The sequence below is a fragment of the Abramis brama genome (assembly GCF_963993115.1).
Source record: "Abramis brama genome assembly, chromosome: 10".
NCBI lineage: Eukaryota > Metazoa > Chordata > Actinopteri > Cypriniformes > Leuciscidae > Abramis > Abramis brama.
In genome coordinates, this window is record NC_139972.1 from 4,362,452 (window position 1) to 4,385,000 (window position 22,549).

Here is a 22,549-nt window from a genome sequence, read left to right on the forward strand (position 1 = left end):
GATTGTCCCGCAAAAAACTGTGAAGGTATTTTCTAATAATAAACCCTGGATTACAAAAGCACTGAAAACCACTCTTAATGAAAAGAAAATAGCATTTAACTCGGGAAACAGAATTGAGTCCAAACTCATACAAAATAGACTGAACAAGGAAATAAAATCAGCAAAGAAAGGATATAAGGAGAAAATTGAGAAACTTTTTCGAGAAGGCAAAGCTAGGGATGCCTAGCGAGGCGTTAAAACACTGGCTGGCCTCCCCATTAATAACTCAGCATTATCCGGGACAAGAGACTCTGTCAACATGGCAGAGGACCTTAACCAATTTTACTCCAGGTTTGACCAGTTTGATTATTCACAAGAGAGGAAGGAGCTAATAGATGAGCTCACTCCTATGATATCTGCCCAAGCAAATCTGGAGTTGCGGCAGGAGGAAGTGGAACTCATGCTGAAGAGGATAAAACCTAACAAAGCACCAGGACCTGATCAGATCTGTGGCCGGTTGCTAAAGGCCTGTTGTAGCCAGCTGGCAGGTGTTTTCTGTTATCTGTTCAACCGCTCTCTCTCAGAACATGCAATTCCGTCAACCTGGAAATCTTCAGTCATCTGCCCAATAGCCAAAAAGAGCAATCCCACTTGCAACAATGATTACCGGCCTGTGGCATTAACATCTTTGGTGATGAAAGGCTTTGAAAGGCTTATTCTTTCCCAGCTTCAAGAGGAGGTCAGTTTGCATGTTGACCCCCTTCAGTTTGCATACAAACGGCACAGAGGTGTGAATGATGCCATATTAACACTACTACATGGCATTTATTCCCATCTTGAAAAGCCCAGGTCATTCATTAGACTGGTTTTTGTGGATTTCTCGAGTGCTTTTAATACAGTGCAACCTCACCTGATGGGACAAAAATTGCTCCAAATGGACGTGAACCCGCACCTTATTCTGTGGATCCTGTCTTTTCTGACAGATAGACACCAGAGGGTCCGAGTCAACGGTCACCTCAGTTCGTCTAGGATAGTATCCACTGGAGCCCCACAAGGCTCTGTAATCTCACCAGTTCTGTATACACTATACACTAATGACTGTAGGAGCATTAACCCAGGTATAATATATACTAAATATTCCGACGACACTGTGATCATGGACACCACTAATTCACTACGAGAGTTACAGACTGAGATGGACATTTTTGCGAAGTGGTGCAAGCAGAGCTGTCTTGACCTCAATGCCTCTAAAACAAAGGAACTGGTTATTGACTTCCGTAAGGATGTTTCCATCATTCCCACTTTGTTAGTCAACAACCAGCCAATAGAAAGGGTTGAATCATATAGATATCTTGGGACAATACTTGATCACAAACTTACCTTCCAACTAAACAGTGAAAACATTTACTCTAAGTGTCAGCAGCGCCTCTTTTTTTTGAGGAAGCTCCGTAGACTTCAGGTTCATCAGTCAGTCCTGATAGCTTTCTACAAATGCTTCATTGAGTCTGTAATAACTTTCAACATATCAGCCTGGTTTGGATCACTATCCAACATTCATTGTAACACACTGAACAAAATCATAACATTAAGTAGTAAAATAATCGGACAGGCACAGGAATCACTCACCAGTATTTATAACAGGAGGACAAAAATAAAAGGAACACAAATAGCCTTAGACACCACTCACACACTGCACAGCCACTATAGTCTTCTACCTTCAGGCCAGAGATACAGATCACTCATATTTAGGACCAAGAGAGCTATGACAAGTTTTGTGCCCACATCTATTAGAAACATGAATGGTTGATAAATTTAACCGCCAATGTGTATGCCCGTGTGTGCGGACTTGGTGACTATTTCTCTTTATCTATTTTTAACGCAAACCTTCTTAATGTTTACTGCTTATTTATCATGTATTTATTGTATTTTTCAAGCTTTATTTATTATCTATTAATTATTATTTTATGGAATTGTATGTAATGTGTGTGTGTGTGTGTGTGGTATATTATGCTGTGTTTGTGGAACTGTACACGCATTGATGCTCAATACGAATGAAGTTCCTAACGGATAAATAAAGTTCTTTGAATTTGAATTGAATTTGAATTTGAATTTTTCATGCTGTCAAGTTCTCCAAAAGGGGTTCCAATTTCAATTCTTACTGTTGGGGGGGATGTTAAATGTTCTCTGTCCTGAGAGATGGCAAGAAGTGACAGAACATTCAACATTTCACTGCCTCCCAAATCACCAGAGGTGGCGGAAGTTTTGGAGTGGTTTTGTGAGGATGTTGGGAAAGAGCTGGTTGATGTATCTTTACATGCCCAATCCTGAGGGGGAACACCCCCCACAGACCTGGGCACAAGCCTATTAGGACTTCCTCTTCTAAGAGACGACAGTATTAACATCAGATCTCTTTTGAGGCTGTTGAGTGCGACGAGACGGCCCTCAGTCTTTAAGAGGGGGGCCACCACACTCTCTTTTTGGGCCTCTCTTCTCTGAGAAGGACCAGGTTGGGGCTGGAGCGCTGACAGCCCCTCCCCTTGAGTGTGGTGAGGAAGAAACTTCACAAAAGCCACTTCATGTTTCTTAACATCCTAGAATCTGCTGACTACTGTGTTAACAGAGTCTTCAAACAGACTGGAAGGTGAGGGGGGCATCCATTGAATGAGCCGTCGCCTAGTCTATGGCTCGACGAAGCTCAGAGAAGGCTTCTTCGTCGATCGTACCAGTCGCACTCAAATCCTTCAGCAGATTAGCCTGGTATGCCTGTAACACCACCAGTCTGACCTGCTGCTTGAAACGCTTTCCCCACCAGCATGGAAGTTGTCCTGCATGGCTTGGTAGGGAGATTTGGTTTCTTTAATGGGGTCATATGATGGTTCTAAAAATAACATTATTTTGTGTATTTGGTTTAATGCAATGTTTACGTGATTTTAGGTTCAAAAAAGTTATTATTTCAGATATCAAACACATTAACTGTGATTGCTGAATTCTGCAATTCATGTAAAATCATTATTAAGTACAATCCTAAACACTCTGATTGGTCTCACTATGAACTATTTAAAAATATGTCTCTCTGAGCACCAGATCATGGGACGATCAGAGAGATTATCTTACCTCAAATTCTCCAGTTTACACTGAGGATCCTCCAGTACAGCAAAGAGTGGCTTTACTCCTGAGTCTCCTAGTTTATTCCCAGACAGATCCAGTTCTCTCAGGTGTGAGGGGTTTAATCTCAGAGCTGAAGCTAGAGCAGCACAACCTTCATCTGTAACGCCACAATAACTCAACCTGTAGAGAACAATGACACACTCTTCACTCTCTCTGTAACCCATATATGTTTTAAAGATTAATAAAGAATCTCTGTATGGTATAATGTAACTGATATTCATCTAATCATGTTCACACTAACAGTGTTATATAATGAGACAGAAACCAAGAAAATATAAATTTGATCAATATAAATTTGAATTAAATGAGATTCCTCAGTTATCAAAAATTAATATTCTTCTTTTTGCTTATCTTTCTGCACCTTTATTTTCATCATCATGTTTACTTGTTTGTGTACTATTTTTATTTAATTTGTTTAATTTTGGTCTGACTATAAACTATTTAAAAATGTGTCTCTCTGAGCACCAGATTATGTGGCTTTCCTACTCAGGATCTTACCTCAAATTCTCCAGTTTACAGCAAGGATTCACCAGCCCAGTAGAGAGCTGATTCACTCCTGAGTCTAGTTTATTATATGACATTTCCAGTTCTCTCAGGTGTGATGGGTTTGATTTTAGAGCTGAAGCCAGAGCAGCACAACCTTCACCTGTGACACCACACTTCCACAACCTGTAGAGAACAATGAAACACTCTTCACTCTCTCTATAAACGAGATATGTTTTAAAGATTACTGATAAAGCATCTCTGTATGATATAATGTAGCCAAGGCAAGTTTATTTATATAGTACAGTTCATAAACTATGGTAATTCAAAGTGCTTTACACAGAAAGGAATTAAAATAATCACAAAATTAAATCAAGGAAAATTAAAAGTTATAAAAGGATTTTAAAATGATATTAAAAGAGATATCAAGATGATACAGTTATAAAAAGAATTAAAAGAGTAAAAAAGATTATACATAGATAAACTTTTCATCTGTCAAAACACTGGTGTATCATAATTTGCACAGCTGCTTGTTTTACTGTGAGATTTTTCCATGTTGATTGTACCATGTCTGTGGTGTTCTTCCGGCTCACCTAAGAAATCTATTTAACGTCTCCAATAAACCCGATTTTTCCATATTGTAAGGATGGATTTCTACTAAGACTGAATTCAAGAATTCGAACCTGCAATAAAACAATAAAATTCACTAATCTGAAGAAAAGATCTATGGGACAGAGAGCATCGTTGATAACCATTTATCTTTATCCCCCAAACTCAGAAGTGACCACTTGGGGCACGAGAAAGGGTCCAACAAAAGCTGAATAAATATTTGGGTGCTAGATGTTTATTGTTCTTTTGTTCCACTTGGGTATTTAAAGGGAATTGGCAAACCACTCAAGGAAGCATCTGTAAACAGAACTTCCCACACTGTTTTTGTGTGTCTCTATTGCCAGGTATGCTGACTCTTTTAAACTATTTTTGATATTGAATTTTGAATTATGTTTGTATTTTATGCTGATCAGTTATGTATTGTGTATTCTGTTTAATCCTTTTAATTGGTGCTTAATTCTGCCTGGCAAAATAAATGTTACATCTTGATTTATTCTGAAGTATTCTGAAATCATTATTTTAATGGATTATAAGGAGGCTGGTGCTACCGCAAATCTTAGTTAAGGTAGGTCAAACTAAAGGCGCATGTATGAACGGAGCAGTAGGCACGTAATCTGAAGACCTTTTGATTTCTGTCTATCATTGATTTAGCAAGTTGTATGGAAATGGCTAAAATAAACTACACTTTTTTTGTACGAGTGAGCAGTAGACAACCGACTTAAGAGGTATTAGCAAACCCTACATCCACTGACTAAAATCAGAATTAGCAAGTTTGTGACCGTGAGAAACACAATCCGGCCGAGGTGATCTCTATGCGGCATTGGGTCCATAATGAATGAACTGAATGTATGGCATGCCAAGAATAATCAAAGATCTAAATTAAATCACAATTCATCTTTTGATCAGCTGTTAAGACAGAAAATCAGTAAAAAATTAAAGAGTCATTTAAATTTAGAGTCTGATTAAATTATTTATGGAGTCAGAATTAAAATTAGAAATCAACTGTTTAATAAATTAAAGTGATTTTTCCAGAAGCGCCCAAAAAGACATACACGCTGAATTCCCTTCGACCACGACACCGGATACAGTTTTTGGGCCAGTGGGTGGAGTTTACACTATAATCAAGTACGTTTGAAGTACTTGTGCTAAATGTTACGCTCTTAGATGTAAGAAAGAAATCCTTATTATCTCTAGCCTTGGCTACTGTATATAGACCTCCAGGGCCCTATGCTAATTTCCTAAAAGAGTTTGCAGACTTTCTCTCAGATCTATTGGTCAATGTCGATAAAGCATTAATTGTTGGAGATTTTAACATACACGTAGATAACACAAATCATGCGTTAGGGCCTGCGTTTACAGATTTATTAAACTCCTTTGGGATCAAGCAAAACTTCACTGGTCCCACTCATCGTCTTAATCATACACTAGATTTAAAGGTCCCCTATTATGCTCCTTTTCACAAGATGTAAAATAAGTCTCTGATGTCCCCAGAGTGTGTATGTGAAGTTTTAGCTCAAAATACCCAACAGATAATTTTTTACAGTATGTTTAAATTGACATTTTTTGGGGCTCAGAAAAACGTGCTGTTTTAGTGTGTGCCCTTTAAATGCAAATAAGCTGCTGCTGCATGACACAGGGGGCGGAGCTTCATGAGCTCGCGCTCAGTCTCTCAGGACAATTTCATCTCACAGAATGATGATAATATCAGAAACTCTCAGTAACGGTGTTCATTTCGACCCAGAGTCGGACAATAATGCCTACAGAGTCAGAGTGCTGTATAGAGATGGAACAGGTATAGTTTAGTAGTTTAATTACGGTTATAACGTATTTGTCATCTGCTTGTATGTATCCACTATTAATAGCCTACAAGTCTGCTGTTTCGGACCAGGTCCGAATGATGATCAAACATATACTGATGAGTTTAATAAAGTTTATTGTACATAACACAAAAGATGAAGCGTCAGTTTTACTTCAGAAAATCACCGTAAGAGCTGAGTAAACACAGTAAGTTATAAGAAGTGCGCAAGTACATAAACGAATTTCGGTAGAGTTGAGGGAGCATTTTCTTTAAAAACAAAATAATTCCACCTCGTCTTAAGCGGCTGCCTCAGATTTCGGGAGTAAATAGAGAGAGCTATGTGGATTAATACATCCAGTCACACAACACCTACAACACTTGGGAGACATTCTCGTCAGGGTAGCAGCTGTGAACTCGATCAGGGCGGGTCTAAATTAGAACGGCAGTGTCTGTCAACACTCGTGGGCGGGGCCTGTGCTTAGTGACGTCACTAAAACAGCATTCTGAAAACAGGTCGTTGGGAGACAGTGCTGATGATTTATGGGGATTAATAAAAAAGGAGTGAGTGGATTTTTATCACTATTGGGTGGTTGTGTACACACACTGCCAACACACATTTATGTCCAAACAGCATGCAAAAGTGAATTTTGCATAATAGGGGACCTTTAATTATATCACATGGAACCAATCCAACCGATATAGATATTATACCGCAAAGTGATGATGTCACTGATCATTACATGGTAACTTGAATACTACGTACTGCTGAAATTTGCTGTTATTGACCAGGCAGAATAATCCTTCCAACCACTATAGATAAATTCTCAAATAGCTTACCTGATCTGTCTCAGCTGCTCAGTGAACCCAAACAAACAGATGAACTAGAGGAAATGACTAGCACTATGAGCACCATTTTCTCTAGTACATTAGAAATTGTTGCACCAATTAGATTAAAAAAGGTTAGAGAGAAAACTAAAGCACCATGGTACAACAGTGCTACGCATGTTATCAAGAGAGAAACCCGTAATTTAGAGCGTAAATGGAAACAAACTAATTTAGAGGTCTTTAGAATCGCGTGGAAAGACAGTATGTCACATTATAAAAAGGCCCTAAAAGCAGCCAGGGCTGAGCATCTCCGCAAACTAATAGAAAATAACCAAAATAATCCAAGGTTTTTAACACCGTGGCTAGACTAACAAATAAACAGACATCACCTGAGCAAAATATTCCGTTACAGTTTAGTAGTAATGATTTTATGAATTTCTTCACTGAGAAAATAGAAAGCATCAGAAACACAATTGTAAATGTACAATCTTTAATGGTGTCTTATGATTCAGCCTCAGTTATCGCCCCTCAAGAACAACTACACCGCTTTACAACTATAGGACAGGAAGAGCTAAATAAACTTATCATTGCATCTAAACCAACAACATGTTTATTAGATCCAATACCCACTAAACTACTGAAAGAAGTGTTACCTGTAGTGGAAGAGCCTCTTCTCAATATTATCAACTCTCAGTCTCAAATCTTCCATTTATGTCTAAAATACTAGAAAAAGTTGTGTCCACTCAATTGTGCTCTTTCTTGCAAGAAAATGATATCTATGAAAAATTTCAGTCTGGATTCAGACCGCATCATAGCACAGAAACTGCGCTCGTTAAAATAACAAATGATTTACTTCTAGCTTCTGACCAAGGCTGTATCTCAATACTAGTTTTACTCGATCTTAGCGCTGCGTTCGACACTATAGATCATAAAATACTCCTAGATCGACTACAAAATTACACTGGTGTTCAGGGACAGGCATTAAATTGGTTTAGATAGTACTTATCAGATCGTTACCATTTTGTCTGTTTAAATGGGGAAAAATCGAAGATAACGGCAGTAAACTATGGAGTGCCGCAATTATCTGTGTTAGGCCCTCTGCTATTCTCAATATATATGCTGCCACTTGGTAATATTATAAGAAAACTTGGAATTAGTTTCCACTGTTATGCTGATGACACTCAATTATATATTTCATCACGACCAGATGAAAACACTAAATTATCTAAATTGACAGAGTGTGTTAAAGATATAAAATACTGGATGACGTGTAATTTTCTGCTATTAAATTCAGATAAAATGGAGGTATTACTTATTGATCCAAAAAACTGCCCACAAAACCTCTTACAATACAACTTTATTTTAGAAGGATGTCCTGTTACTTTATCCACTACAGTAAAAGACCAGGGTGTTATACTAGACCGCAACTTGTCTTTCGAAAATCATATTTCATATGTTACAAGAACAGCCTTTTTCCACCTTAGAAACATTGCTAAGCTACGTAACATGCTATCTGTTTCTGATGCAGAAAAGTTAGTTCATGCATTCATGACCTCAAGACTACATTACTGTAATGCTTTATTAGCTGGTTGTCCTGCATCCTCAATAAACAAGCTACAGTTAGTCCAAAATGCAGCTGCTAGAGTTCTTACTAGGTCAAGAAAATATGATCATATAACACCAATTCTATCATCTCTACATTGGTTACCTATTAAGTTCCGTATCAATTACAAAGTATTGCTACTGACCTATAAAGCCCTAAATGGTTTAGCTCCAGTGTATTTAACGGATCTTCTATCGCCCTACAATCCATCGCGCTCTTTAAGATCACTAAATTCAAGGCTTCTGGTCATTCCTAGGATATCTAAGTCCACTAAAGGAGGGAGGGCGTTTTCACATTTAGCTCCTAAACTCTGGAATAGTATTCCGGATATTGTTCGAGGCTCAGACTCACTGTCCCAGTTTAAAACTAGATTAAAGACGCATCTCTTTAGCCAAGCATTCACATAATGATTACCTTTTATACTACAGTTAAATCGGATCAAATGCATTAATATTATGAACAGCAGCTATGCTAATTATTTCCCATCTGCTTTTCTGTTGTCATCTCGGGACGCTAGTCCTGAGGTAAATAGAGTTTGTCAGCTCCAGTTTGTATCCAGCCTCTCATGGAGACTTCAGATGCCCCAACACCTGTGAAGAGACAACTCGACGCCTGTGAAGAGATGACTCAACGCCAGCGATGTTATGCCCTAAATTAATACATGATTAACTAACTTTATTTTCTATGTACATTTCTGAAATGCACTTTCTGTAAAGCTGCTTTGAAACAATGTGTATTGTGAAAAGCGCTATACAAATAAATTTGAATGGAATTGAATTGAATTAATCAGACAGGAGGATCTCTAGGACTGACTCGGGGTAACCTCGGGTTCACTTCCCCACCAGTCCGCACCCCAAAGATTTGTTCGGAATCTCTAGGAATGGAATCTATCCTGTCCGCACCGCACAGAACCTTGAGTTTAATTACACGTCAAACTCACTACTCCACCACAGTCCCAGGTCATCAGCATGGTTTCATCTCTCAATTTACCCAATTCATTAATTTATGTTTGTCTCTTACCCAATTCTCAGTGCCATTTGAGTTCAGTTTAGAATCAAAAGGAGGATACAAAAATAAAATACAGTGTAATCAGTCGGACGTACAGTGGCACAGTACTCATTCAGTAAATGCCAGCTGTAGCTGATATTCATCTAATCATTTTTGTTATGTCCTGGGAAAGTATAATATGCACATATGTTTTGGGGTGTGCATTTTACCATGTTTGGGTGTGTTTTTGCCATGTGCTTTCTGTCTCTCTCCCTCACTCTGCCTGTCTTGCAGTTAATTAGCCACAGCTGATGCTTGTAAGGAGTGTGCTACAAAGTGTAACCACTATAGCTGTATCCCAATTCAGAGTGTGCGTCCTTCGAAGGCTGCTAAAAATGTGTCTCTCTGAGCACCAGATCATGGGACTATCAGAGAGATTATCTTACCTCAAATTCTCCAGTTTACAGTGAGGATTCTCCAGTGCAGTAGAGAGATGCTTCACTCCTGAGTCTCTTAATTTATTCTCAGACAGATCCAGTTGTCTCAGGTGTGAGGGGTTTGATCTCAGAGCTGAAGCCAGAGCAGCACAACCTTCATCTGTGATACCACACTTACTCAACCTGTAGAGAACAATGACACACTCTTCACTCTCTCAGCTTAAAACATAGAAGGCCGCAAAACATACAGGGCCGTTTCCCAAAGCCAGTGGTGTGAAGTATTTGAGTATTTGAGTAAATGTAATTAGTTACCAGACATGTTCACAAGTTCACAACTGCAGTGCAGTGTGTTACTAAGCAACTCATCATCATCAGAGTCCTTAAAGTGCATTGTGTTTAGGTTAAGGTCCATGTTAACCCTCTGAGGTCGACAAACGCGCCGGCGCGTTTTGCTGGATTTTTTTCACATAGCAGCAACATAAACTTAAAAAAATCCGTAATTTGTGGTCATAAAAATAAAATAAATACATGATTATAAACTATAGAGTGTCTTCTTTTTTTTGTGTACACTCACATTAACATCAAAACCTTGTTTTTATTTTTAAATAAATAAAATAAACAGGGTGCGCTTTCAGCTCACTCTGTCTCCGCAAAAATCTTTCTGAAACAAGTCTGGAAAATGAACTGAAACTCAGCTAATACTTATCACACAACCATGAAACATGCGTCTAAAGAAAGCTTTAAATTTCTACTTTTAAATAAAACAATTCACATTCAAAACAAATATTCTCCTGCAATGTAATCTGTATGAAACTAAATAGAAGTACAGTTTCTCCCGTCTCATCTAATTATCGATAATGAGTTCACACCCACTCGCAGAGCGCGCTATTCATAAGATAATGTGCTGAGGTGATCTATGCAAAATGAGGTAAACGCCCCCTGAAATGCCTTCAAACCTCTATGCTTCAAACCAGCAAGTTTCATTCATTCACATTCCTGCGCTGTTGGAATATCACGAGTTCAAATTTTGCTCAGAAGAAGAGCAGGACTCTGACGAGTCGACGAACATTTGTATTTTGAGCAACGAACGTTGAGCGACTTGATCCAGCCGTGGATAATATTTTGGGTGAGTAAGTCTTTTAAATTTACTTGCATTATTTGACACGTGTTCGCATTTACGAGGAAAAAACAATATTACGTGACAGTTCTCCATTATGGACGCGAGCGCTTTGAAAGCAGCAGACTTTCAAACTTTCACAGAGACCTCAAAACAGAAAGCATTTGTGCTTTCTGTTTTGAGGTCTCTGTGAAAGTTTGAAAGTCTTTAAAGTCCTTTCTTTAAAACGAATTTCGTTTTGTATTAATTGTATCTTAATTTTAATATTATTTTCATTAACAAATTTAATACATAAAAAGCAATCACAACATAAGGGGCTTGAAGTGGAGATCATCATTAACCAGACCGTAGTCTACTCGCCTCACATGTCTAAAAAATGTGAAATATATTTACAGAAAGCTGGTTCTAAACAAAACCATCCAAAACAAAAAACTATGTAGCCTAATAAATGTGCATTTCTCCGGTGCGTTCACTAGCCTACTGCTGAAGATCGCGAGTCAATAGCCTATCGTCAACTTCATCTTTGCCAGAAGTTAATAAACAATTACAATGTCTTATTGCAATATTTTACATATTCATAATCATTACTTTTGATGGATCTTTGAGGCAGCTTTTTAGGTTTATGGCGTTTTGGAAAAGAGCTTCACGTACAAACAACGTTTTACCAAGGCACAGCGGCCCTTCAGCACATAAGAAAAAAAAAGAGAGAAAAAGCACGGACTTACTCTTTACGAAACTTTGATGTGGTTGAACAGGTGAAACAGTCACAAATTCCTCAAACTTTCTCAGTACAAGTTATGAAGGAAGAGAACAGCATTACAGTTTTCAGCGCGTCCTCCTCTGATTGCTGTGTTCTGACTGAAAAAGTGCGTGAAGGAGCACATGCGCAAAACGTAGGTTTGTAAAATGTGCTTTTTTAAAAGCTTTTTTATGTCCTCTCCACATAGAGGAATTACAATATAAAAAAAAAAACCTCCTCTACTTCTTTGTTCAGGCTGTGATGGGCCATTAGTCATGGGGGGGTGTCTATGTCACACCCTGGTCTGAATCTCATTAATATTTATAGCCATTACCACTCCCATGCATAAACCTCTTCTGACAAAAAAACTCTTTTACAACGTTTAAATCAATGTATTGTTTTATGAAAACGATTAGGCAGGATGATTTTCACATCATTTTGAAGAAAAAACACTAGGGAACAAGATCCAATAGTCAAAAGTCTTGTGGACACATATTTACTATATGTTTTGTGGTGTTATTTCAGCAACTTTCATTTTTATTTTTTCAAATAACCACGCATAAACATTATTTTCTTAAAAACACAAAGATTTACAAGCATGTTGATCAGATATGATGGTAGCCCTGTTTGTGCTTTATAGAGTGAATTTACACCTTTGCCATTAACATGTTTATGAATAACTGAAAAAACAACAAATGTCAGAGCATGTCAGAACACCTCCAGGGCCCAGAAAACAGCTCAGACTCCAGAGGGTTAAGGAGTCTGATGGCCTGAGGAAAGAAGCTCCTCCTGAGCCTCTCAGTTTTAGCCATCAGACTATGGAAACGTCTGCCTGATTGGAGCAGTTTGAAGATGATAACTTCATCTGATAGAATGCACTGTAGCACAATAATAAGATATTTCTTCAAAAGTAAATCGTGGAGAAATGTTATCGTTCACGATCAAAAATCATTATATCGTACACCCCTAACATGACAGATCGGTGTAGCACCTCAGTTAAAGCGGCAACACAGAACATAAGTGAAAGGGTTATTTATTCCTCTTTACTACTAGTTATAGCATGAAAGAAACATGAAAGAATATTAGGAACACTCAATCACCCCAACTCACAGCAGAAAAAATACATTTACCTCAGCTAAAACATTAGCTAAAACATAACACAGTAAGTCATTTTAATCATGTCTCAGTTTGTAAAAATGAACAGAAACACATTTAAAGTAATGCTCTTACAACAGAAGCCTAGCAGGTCAGATAGGTGGAGGATTTAAAACCTGAAGTGTGACACTCATATTTTTTGTTAAACCATTCATTTATAATGTAATAAATGATTGTTATAAATTATAATGTTTTAACAGTGATAACTGTTATCAGTGTTACTTACTCAGCTGATCTAGTTGCTGTAACCACAGGCAGCACCTTCTGAAGAACTTCATCTGCTGTATTTTGTGCTTTCCGGGTGACAAATGCATCACTATTTAAAAATACAAAAATAAATAAGGTAATCATTAATGCTAATAATAGTATTAATTAATATTATAAGTAATTATTACATAAAATACCCTCAAATATTTTTCAATTAAAGGGGTCCTTGATTATGATTTCCCTTTTTTAACTTTAGTTAGCATGTAATGTTCCTGTTTGAGCATAAACAACATATGAAAAGGTACAACGCTCAAAGTTCAATGCAAAGGGAGATATTTTCTTTTACAGAAATTGCTTTTTAAGGGTCTACAAAGAGCTTCGTCCCAGGTTGGTGACATCACAAACCCTAAAATGTACATAAACCCTGCCCCCAGGAACACGCAAAAAAGGTAGTGTGTTAGTTTACTGTAGCTTTTGTAAGCAAGTGCTTTTGTAAGATGGTTCACCACCCCTTAGGAAAATTATCCATGATTTTGTGATCGATTACTGTTTGTATTACCACAGTTTTCCGACAAATATGGTTAAATGGTGGATAACATTGTGTCTATAATCTATCAGTAACAAAAAACAAACAAACATACCACTCTGCAAGCACGAATTTCACAGAATGGGATAAAGGAGGCGGGAACCAGCAAACATTTAAAGACTTTTAATAATAAAATAAAACAAATACAAAAAGAAAGGCAGCATCCCCTCATGGACAACTGTTGCCACATATAATAAACTTTTTTTTTTTTCGAGTATCTAACTGTGGAAGCTACTAAATGTATTAAGCCAACACAGATTTGTTTATTCTTCTTCTTGTAAATGTTGCTGTGGCCGGTCTATTAGTCTGCATTTACACTACAACAGTGCACAGATCCATTTTGACATATCGGGCCCTATTTTAACGATCTGAAACACAAGTATCAAACGCGAAATTAAGTGACTTTGTGGGCGGATCTTGGGCGCTGTTGCTATTATACCGGCAGGATACATGACTCTTGCGCCCGACGCAAATCTAAAATGGGTTGGTCTGAAGTAGCTTCATTATTCATAGGTGTGGTTTGGGGTAACATGAAATAAACCAATCAGAGCATCATCTCACATTCCCTTTAAAAGCAGGTGCGCTTGTTCCATGGCTATTATAACGGCGGATTTGCCAGGTGCACGCCAGGAGCAGTTCACACCCGAGGAGACCGACGTTCTCATCAGGGCCGTAAAAGACAGAGAAGTGACATTGTGGATGGGAGAAACCCACTCAAATTAGCTTCGGTTAAACAGCCGTATAATAATTTGGGTAAATGTTTAAGCTAGATTTATGCCTATTTTTTCACATCTTCATGGACACAACAATGATTTCCCTTGTGTGTTAAAATTTTTCTTGTAATAATGTATGATTTGCAAAAATGAAAACTGCTGCTTCTGTGTAGATGAGAGAATCAAAGTTTATGCACGCTGTGCACATGCTAGGCTACATTATGGCCAAGCATGCGCCCTACATGCGCAACACGCCACTGACTTTAGACTAGGTTTTTCCTGGTCAGTGGCGGAATTGTTTTCTACACCTGCAAAATAGCACCAGAGAACGTTTGCGCCGGAACACGCCTCCTCTTTTCGCTGAACCGCCCCCGGGAGCGCAAGTTCATTCCCTAATTTATCGACGTGCGTCTGTGGAGGGAAAAGTCCGCTGTGCGTGGGTGCAAAATAGGAATGATACATGCATCGGTGTACAAAGTCAATTGCGCTGGGTGCAAGATAGGGCCCGTCATATTTTTGTGCCCCGTCCGTTGCTTTGGTTATCTCTGTCAACCATTGCAATTTCAGGTGTTTGGTGTTTTATGCCCCCAAAGGCGCCTTCCAGGCAGCGAGGGGATGGGTAGGTTTAAGGTTGAGGGTAGGGTTAGCTGCCTCTAAGGAGCCATTGGGGGCTTAAAACACCATCGAGCGCAATTTCAGGAGTGACTCAGAAAACAATAATTTAGTGAATTCACTCCCATAATCAGACATGCCACCTCTCCCAGAATTTCCGTGAGTCTCCCGCATTTTGATCTTGGGTGAGTCACTCATCCGCATCACTCCCGGATAAAAGAAAATGGGCAATGAGGAAACTATGCCCAGCTAGCTTAACGTGATCATGTTAGCTCAGGCTAAGGAGCTAATGCAATAAGCCAATGGCAATACAGTTGCAAGTGCTGTGCCAAGTAGGGGTCGACCGATTAATCGGTCGGACGATTAATCGGCCGATTTTTTGCATTTTTTAACATAATCGGCATCGGCCAATATCCAGTATATCAAGCCGATTATTAGGCGGGCGCATTTGTGGGCACACTGTGGAACACGTGTTCGACGCACGCTGCGCCTAGAGTCATTCTCCAGCAGAGTGAGCAGACCTCATCCAGTGCCTAAGGAAGGAGCTAAGTTCCTTGGAGAAAACTCCTTTGTATTTAATTAAAACCTTTTGATATGTTACTGCCATATGAATAGGCGACATGACGTTTGGCTACTTTGGATATTGATAGCGTAGTTGAGGTTGCATTAGCACAGCAGAAGGGTTGCCATCATGTCACAATAAGTAAGCATGAATTTTGCAATTACAGACAGAGAATCTGAGACTTTTATTTGTTCTGTTTTGTGTGTCTTATATTTGAGAGGGTTGTCACTCAATGCAGAGAAATAAGTAATAAAAAAGTGACCAACGCACTATAGGTTAGTGAAGGATTGGCTTTGCTTTGCTAGCGTCGTTGTTGCTAGGGTTGGGTAGCTACAGATAGTCCCGGTGCTAATACGGCACTGGTGCCTTAACGACCGTTATTTACCGGACCGAATATCAATGCGGATTTCTGTGCTTCATTTCGGTGCTGTTATGCCTGTGCTTCACGGACGTTAGAAACGTGACGCTAGGCAGCAGTTAACTTTAGCATACCATTAGCTAATAGCTGGATTAAGTATTAGTGTGACTGTATTTCACTGTAGACTAGGGGTGGAACGGTACATGTATTCGTATTGAACCGAAACGGTACGGGCGTCACGGTTCGGTGTATAAATTTACACGGAGAATACATGGTATAAAAATAAATAAAACTTTTGTGCAAAATTAATTAATGTAATGCGGAACTACTGTTAGATACGCGGGTTCTTTAGGGACACCTAATCTGTAGCTCCGCCTTAGCTCTGAAGCAGGCAGCGATGTAAAGATTGCAATGCTGGAATCATATACTGTCTATGGCTGGAATATGGTGTGTGTGAGAGAGAGAAGGAGAGAGGGGCATGGTGTGTGTGAGAGAGAGAGGGAGAGAGGGGCGCGGGCGCGATCGAAAAGTCGCGTGTGTTTAAAGTCGCAAAGTGTTTACTTATATTTGTGTGTGTGTGTGTGTGTGTGTGTGAGGCGCGGATGCGATCGAACAGTGGAAACATAAAAACATACTCCGTCATTTTGTTTATAGCCTACAAGACATCATTCAAACTGCAAAGTGTTTAAGTTACTGTTAATTAAAATTTTAAGGAAAACAAATATATTAATCTGAAATGTAGCAAATTAATTTTCAATTCATTCAGATACAATTACCAAACATATCTCAAGGTCTTTTTGTCTTTTGTACAAGTGCAGATTGGTCAAGTGTTCATTGTTCAATAAATGTTTTTGTTGAGAAATCTTGTCTATCTTAAGTAATTATTTGTGTTACATTTTATCTTTCAAATAGAGGTTAAAAACAAGCACATAATCGGCCAAATATCGGCCAAAATAAATCGGCAGCATTAATCGGCCATCGGCTTGCCACGTCAGGTGCTTTGACAGATGCGTGTGCTGTTTAATGTGTGATATGTTTCCTCAGCACAAAACTTTTATTTTACAGTTATATCCTTACCTGTAAATGTTTCAAATTCACGCGAGTATTTACATTTTGTACAAAGGCTCACCCCTGACAGTCTGCGTTAAACTTCAGACTTAACTGAATGAGCGCAAGTGCGCGGATGCACGTCAAACAGGCGCATAGCGACTTTTTTGCACGTGCAAATTCGTTATTTCAAATGTAGGTGCGCGGCATGCGTGCTCATAATAGAAGCGACGCTCGATTTTCCAGGCGCGCCTTTGTTCATGGTTGCACAGCAATGACAGACACCACGGGAGAACACGTGAGAAAAGCGGTGCGAACTGAGGTCTCCATGATGACGAGGAAGTATCAGCAAAGAATTAATTTATTTCTAGCCCTTGCATTAGCTTTACTACTAGATATATTTATGGAGATGAGAAATAAAAAGCCGCCCTGTACAGCTATGATCAGCTGTTTGGCCAAGCTTTCGATGTTGTTACGGAAAGGCCGAAGCTGATCGGTTGTTTTTTGTCGCATGACCTGTTGAGATGAGAAGTTCAGACGTTTACATCTCACTGCAGCATAGCCTACATTTGAAATAAAGACTTTTGCACTTGCAAAAAATATGATATGTGAATGGCCCCTAAAGTGGTATCGTGTGCGGTTGTATCAGGGTAGTTTTACGAGCACAGTATCGGACCGACACCCAAATACTGGTATCAGTGTTGGTGCATCTCTATTTATGTCATTAATATCAGTCTGTCAAAAAAGCAGTTCTAGGTTTATTCTTGGCTGGACAACTCTTAGCAGGTTTAAAAAGCCCTTTTAAAATTAAAAATGAACACAGTTTTGGATTAAATAAAAGTACAGTCAAGTCAAATAAAACACGATATAGGCTACACTTTAAAGTTTAATCTTAATTAAGCTTTGGTACCGAAATTGGTACCGAGATTTTCACTGGTATTGTTACCGAATACTGAAATTTTGGTACCGTGACAACACTAATATATACAGTATATATAATTGCATTATTATCAAAAGTGCTAACGTAATAGGCCTAATGGCCATTTCGCGCATTCTTTACCAACCTACACTTCACCTAAAAGGCCTGTAGGTGGCACACCTAATTCATTTAACCAACTATGACAACTTCATCAGACAGCAAGTTAATACAAATTGCATGATTTTGATGAGCTCTTTGTGATGTGTCTTTACATTAGATCTTCTATGCGACACATTTCGGTTGCAAAAGAGACAAAGTAGAGATCCAGATCGCTCAGCAAATTCGTACTGCAAAGAAAAATAGTCTGCTTGTTGATACACACTGAAAACTGTCAGTGGCTGTCGTTTTCAACTGATTCACATCATGAGAACGGATAAAACCTTAAAGGTGCCATTGCATGGATTATTTTATTATTTTAGAATGTTTCCTGGGGTGCCCTTATAATGTTAGTATGTTTTTTAGATCAAAATTTGTTATAAGTTAGAAATAAAAGGCATTTTTCCTAGCCTGATTTTAGCCTCTGATTTGAACACTCTGTTTGAAGGGGCGTGTCTGCTGTGACACTTCAGTGTAAACGCCCACTGCTGTGATTGGCTGCTGTGAGACTTCAGTGTAAGCCATAGACTGTAAAAAAATACTGTTGATCACGTGAATGAAGATCTTATCATTGCAACGCAGTTTCTGCACTCTCACTAATGATTTCACCAATGCAAACATGAGGTAAGTACAGTAAGAGCTTCGTTGTGCAGTGTAACAGCGTCATTGATTTCATAACGAGTTTTGGCAAGTGTCCAGATAAACTCGCGCTGCGTGATTGACAGCTTGGGCGACTGGAAATGGATTGTTCTTTGATCGCTATCTGTATATTAATCACAGTTTAAGTAAGATTATTTTCATCCTACTATGAGAAACGACGTGAAGTTGATCGTTTAGTCACTGGCTTGATTTACTGATGCATAAACAGTATTGAATGACTTTGAGAGAAAGATTATCTGTCTGAACTTGAACAATTACACATCAGACATTCACATAACCCACTGGGGTTCTTCAGAGCCTCGGATGAAGGAACTAAAAAAATACCTTTGTGTTCATTTGTACATCCAAACACTGAGAAACTGCCATGCTTCGCTCGTTTGCAAGCCATGATGTCTCTCGAAGAAAAATGATTCGGACGATGATTCGGCTGCGCAGTTCCGCCTGGCCTTGAACATGGGTTGGCATATGCAAATTTTTGGAGGCGTACATATTAATGATCCCGACTGTTGCGTCACAGTCTGTGTTATGTGGAGATTCGCCTGTTTTTCAGGGGTGTTTTTCAAAAACAAGATTTAAATAAGGAGAAAACAATGGTGTTTGAGACTCACTGTATGTCATCTCCATGTACTGAACTCTTGATATTTAACTATGCCAATATAAATTCAATTTCAAATTCTAGGGCACCTTTAAACTTCATAAAAAAGGAAAAGTGAAACTCATTTAAAAACAGATTTAGTCACACAAACAGCACAAGTGGCTTGTGAAGGAACAGACTGGCTGTATAACAATTTCATGCAAACAGAATATCGCTGTGGAGATCAGTGCTTTTTCCGCAGTGTAGAGCGCATGTGCGCAGGGTCTCAATTAATCAAGAGAGGGAGATATCGTTATCGCGATTAAAATACGTTTAATCGTGCAGCCCTAATAATAATAACCTTTATTTTCCATAGCGCCTTTAATTGTACATCTCAAAGCGCTTAGACCATATAAAATAATCCACAATATAAAATTAAAGCGACAAAATACACGATATAAAATAAAGCACAATGAAAAATTTATAAAAATATTCAATTAAAATCTACCCTAAAAAAAGTATATCCAACTCACCACAGTTGTTTGATGGATCGCGCGAGAAAAAAGACGCTAAGCACGGATGGCAGCCAATATTAGCCTCAATGTGACAGACAATATTACATAATTTCAGACATGTTGTGATGATTAAGTTATATTAAGCAATATAAACAGCAGGAAAGATAAAAAATAGAGATTAAAAGCAATGTGGAGCAACAAACGCAATCCACTCAGGCATACAGGAAACCGCTGTGCAACAGTGAAAATGGGCCATCCGGAAACCATAATAACTAGGTGCTAACCCTGAACCTACTCCTAAACCTAACCTTTACCCATGTAGTTACATTATATTACCCAGTACTTTCTTAGGTAAGTACACTGTGTACGCATAAGCGAACATACTGTAAAATTAAGTGCGACCAAAAATCTTTATATTAACCAACTCGTTTTCCATCAATTCTTTTTCGTGAATTGGAATTTTTGCAAAGGATTGTGGGCGATTGAAGGACATGAAGGATACACTTGATGCATCTATAAATATTAGCTGAATTGAAGACGCAAAACAAAGGCTGCCTTCTAAGGATCTTTGAAATTGAGACGGCCTTCAGAGGCGCTTGATGACGTGGCAGCCGAGATATGCAGCATTACTAGGACACAGCCTCCGTTTGAGAAACACCCGAAAATTATGTACAATATCCCAGAAATCAATCTTTGCCCCTTGATTTAAAAACCTCTGATCTCTTTGTTTCTCTTTGTTCATAATGTTTTAGACTGTAATGATTGTACTCAGTGTTACTTACTCATCATGTTCTGCTCCAATTAAGCTCTTCAGGTCAAACTGATGCATTGTCCGCTCTGAGGACAACAACACAAAAACTAAAGCTGACCACTGAGACGAGGAGAGTTTCACATTGCGTAATCCTCCACGGCTCATATGAGGTTCAGCTTCGTTCACTAGAGAAAGATCACCCAGTTCATTCAGACAGTGAAACAGATTGATGTATTTATCTGGAGAGGGATTCCCACCAATCATTTCTTTAATATAGTCAACTGTTTTCTCATTGTTGTGAGAGCTGTTTGCTGTCTGTGTCTTTAGTTCTTGTAAGAGACTCTGATTAGACTCCACTGACAGACCCAGAAGGAAACGAAGGAAAAGGTCCAGATGCCCATTTTTACTGTGTAAAGCCTCATCCACAGCTCTCTGATGGAGATCAGATAGGGAAACTTTAGTTGGTTTGGTAATCTGGTCAAACACATTGATGTTATTGTTTATAAAGGAGAGATGCACATATAGAGCTGCTAGATGTTCCTGAATGCTCAGATGAACAAAGCAGAAGACTTTCCCCTGACACAAGCCCAACTCCTCTCTGAAGATCTGAGTGCACAATCCTGAGTAAACTGATGCTTCTTCCACATCAATGCCACACTCGCTCAGGTCTTCCTCATAGAAGATCAGGTGGCCTTTCACAAGCTGCTGATAAGCCAGTTTCCCCAGTTTGACAATCATGTCTTCATCTTTCACTTTCTTCTCATAGTCCTTCTCATGTTTGATGTTGGTCTGAATGAGGAGGAAGTGTGTGTACATTTGAGTGAGAGTCTTGGGAATCTCTCCACTCTCTGCTTCACTCAACATCTCCTCTAGAACAGTGGCTGAGATCCAGCAGAACACTGGGATGTGACACATAATAAAGAGGCTCCTTGATGACTCCAGGTGTGAGATGATCCTGTCGGCCAGACTCTGATCACTGATTTTCTTCCTGAAGTATTCCTCCTTCTGTGTGTCACTGAAGCCTCGTACCTCTGTCACTCGATGGACACACTCAGAGGGGACGAGATCCGCTGCTGCTGGTCTGGAGGTGATCCAGATGAGAGCAGAGGGAAGCAGATTCCCCACAATGAGGTTCGTCAGCAGCACATCCACTGAGGCTGATTCAGTCACATCACACAACCTCACATCGCTCTGAAAATTCAGAGACAGACGACACTCATCCAGACCATCAAAGATAAATGAAACTTTATACTCATCACTGGATATGTCCATTTCTTTTGTTTCAGGGAAAAAGCAATGAAGAAGATCTGAAAGACTGAGTGCTTCATCCTTCATCAAGTTGATCTCTCTGAAAGCAAGTGGAAATATGAGCTGGACGTCCTGATTCTCTTTCTCTTCAGCCCAGTCCAGGATGAACTTCTGCACAGAGACTGTTTTTCCAATGCCAGCGACTCCCTTTGTCAGCACAGTTCTGATGGGTTTGTCTTGTCCAGGTAAAGGTCTAAAGATGTCACTGCATTTGATCTGTGTCTCCTCTTTTTCTGCTCTCCTGGACTGTGTCTCAATCTGTCTCACCTCATGCTCATTATTGATCTCTCCACTTTCACTCTCTGTGATGTAGAGCTCTGTGTAGATCTCATTCAGGAGTGTCGGGTTTCCCTGCTTTGATATTCCCTCATACAAACACTCAAACTTCTGTCTCAGATTTGATCTCAATGTGTTGAGGACTTCAGCAGGTTTAGAGTCTTGGCTGTAAGATTAAAATACCAGATTATTACAAAAGTTAGAGAAGTAAATTACAAAACTGATTATTTGTTTGCTGTATTATGGGACACAGAACATCATTAGGTTTCTGAAATGTTTCAATTATTAATCATGTGTTTGAGTGATCTGTGAATTGCAGCACCTAAAATCAAACAACAAAAAAGGCCTACATTTTACCTGAAACCAGGACACATGCTTTCATTAAAGTCTAGTGTTCGCCTCGCA

At 39.0% G+C, this 22,549-nt stretch overlaps 1 protein-coding gene across 4 annotated transcripts in view; it reads right to left on the reverse strand.

Moving 5' to 3' along the window:
- The window catches only part of LOC311091347 (NACHT, LRR and PYD domains-containing protein 3-like), a 233,402-nt gene that overhangs the window by 25,973 nt on the left and 184,880 nt on the right, over window positions 1–22,549 (reverse strand). For all 4 annotated transcript variants that reach the window (XM_084127249.1, XM_084127254.1, XM_084127255.1 and 1 more), the window contains 6 exons: window positions 22,502–22,549; window positions 20,592–22,310; window positions 13,127–13,216; window positions 9,899–10,072; window positions 3,646–3,816; window positions 3,094–3,267 (listed from right to left, as the gene is read on the reverse strand). The exon at window positions 22,502–22,549 is cut by the window's right edge and continues 48 nt beyond it. In XM_084127249.1, coding sequence (XP_083983375.1) covers window positions 3,094–3,267; window positions 3,646–3,816; window positions 9,899–10,072; window positions 13,127–13,216; window positions 20,592–22,310; window positions 22,502–22,549 — 2,376 coding nt within the window. The remainder of the gene's footprint in view (window positions 1–3,093; window positions 3,268–3,645; window positions 3,817–9,898; window positions 10,073–13,126; window positions 13,217–20,591; window positions 22,311–22,501) is intronic.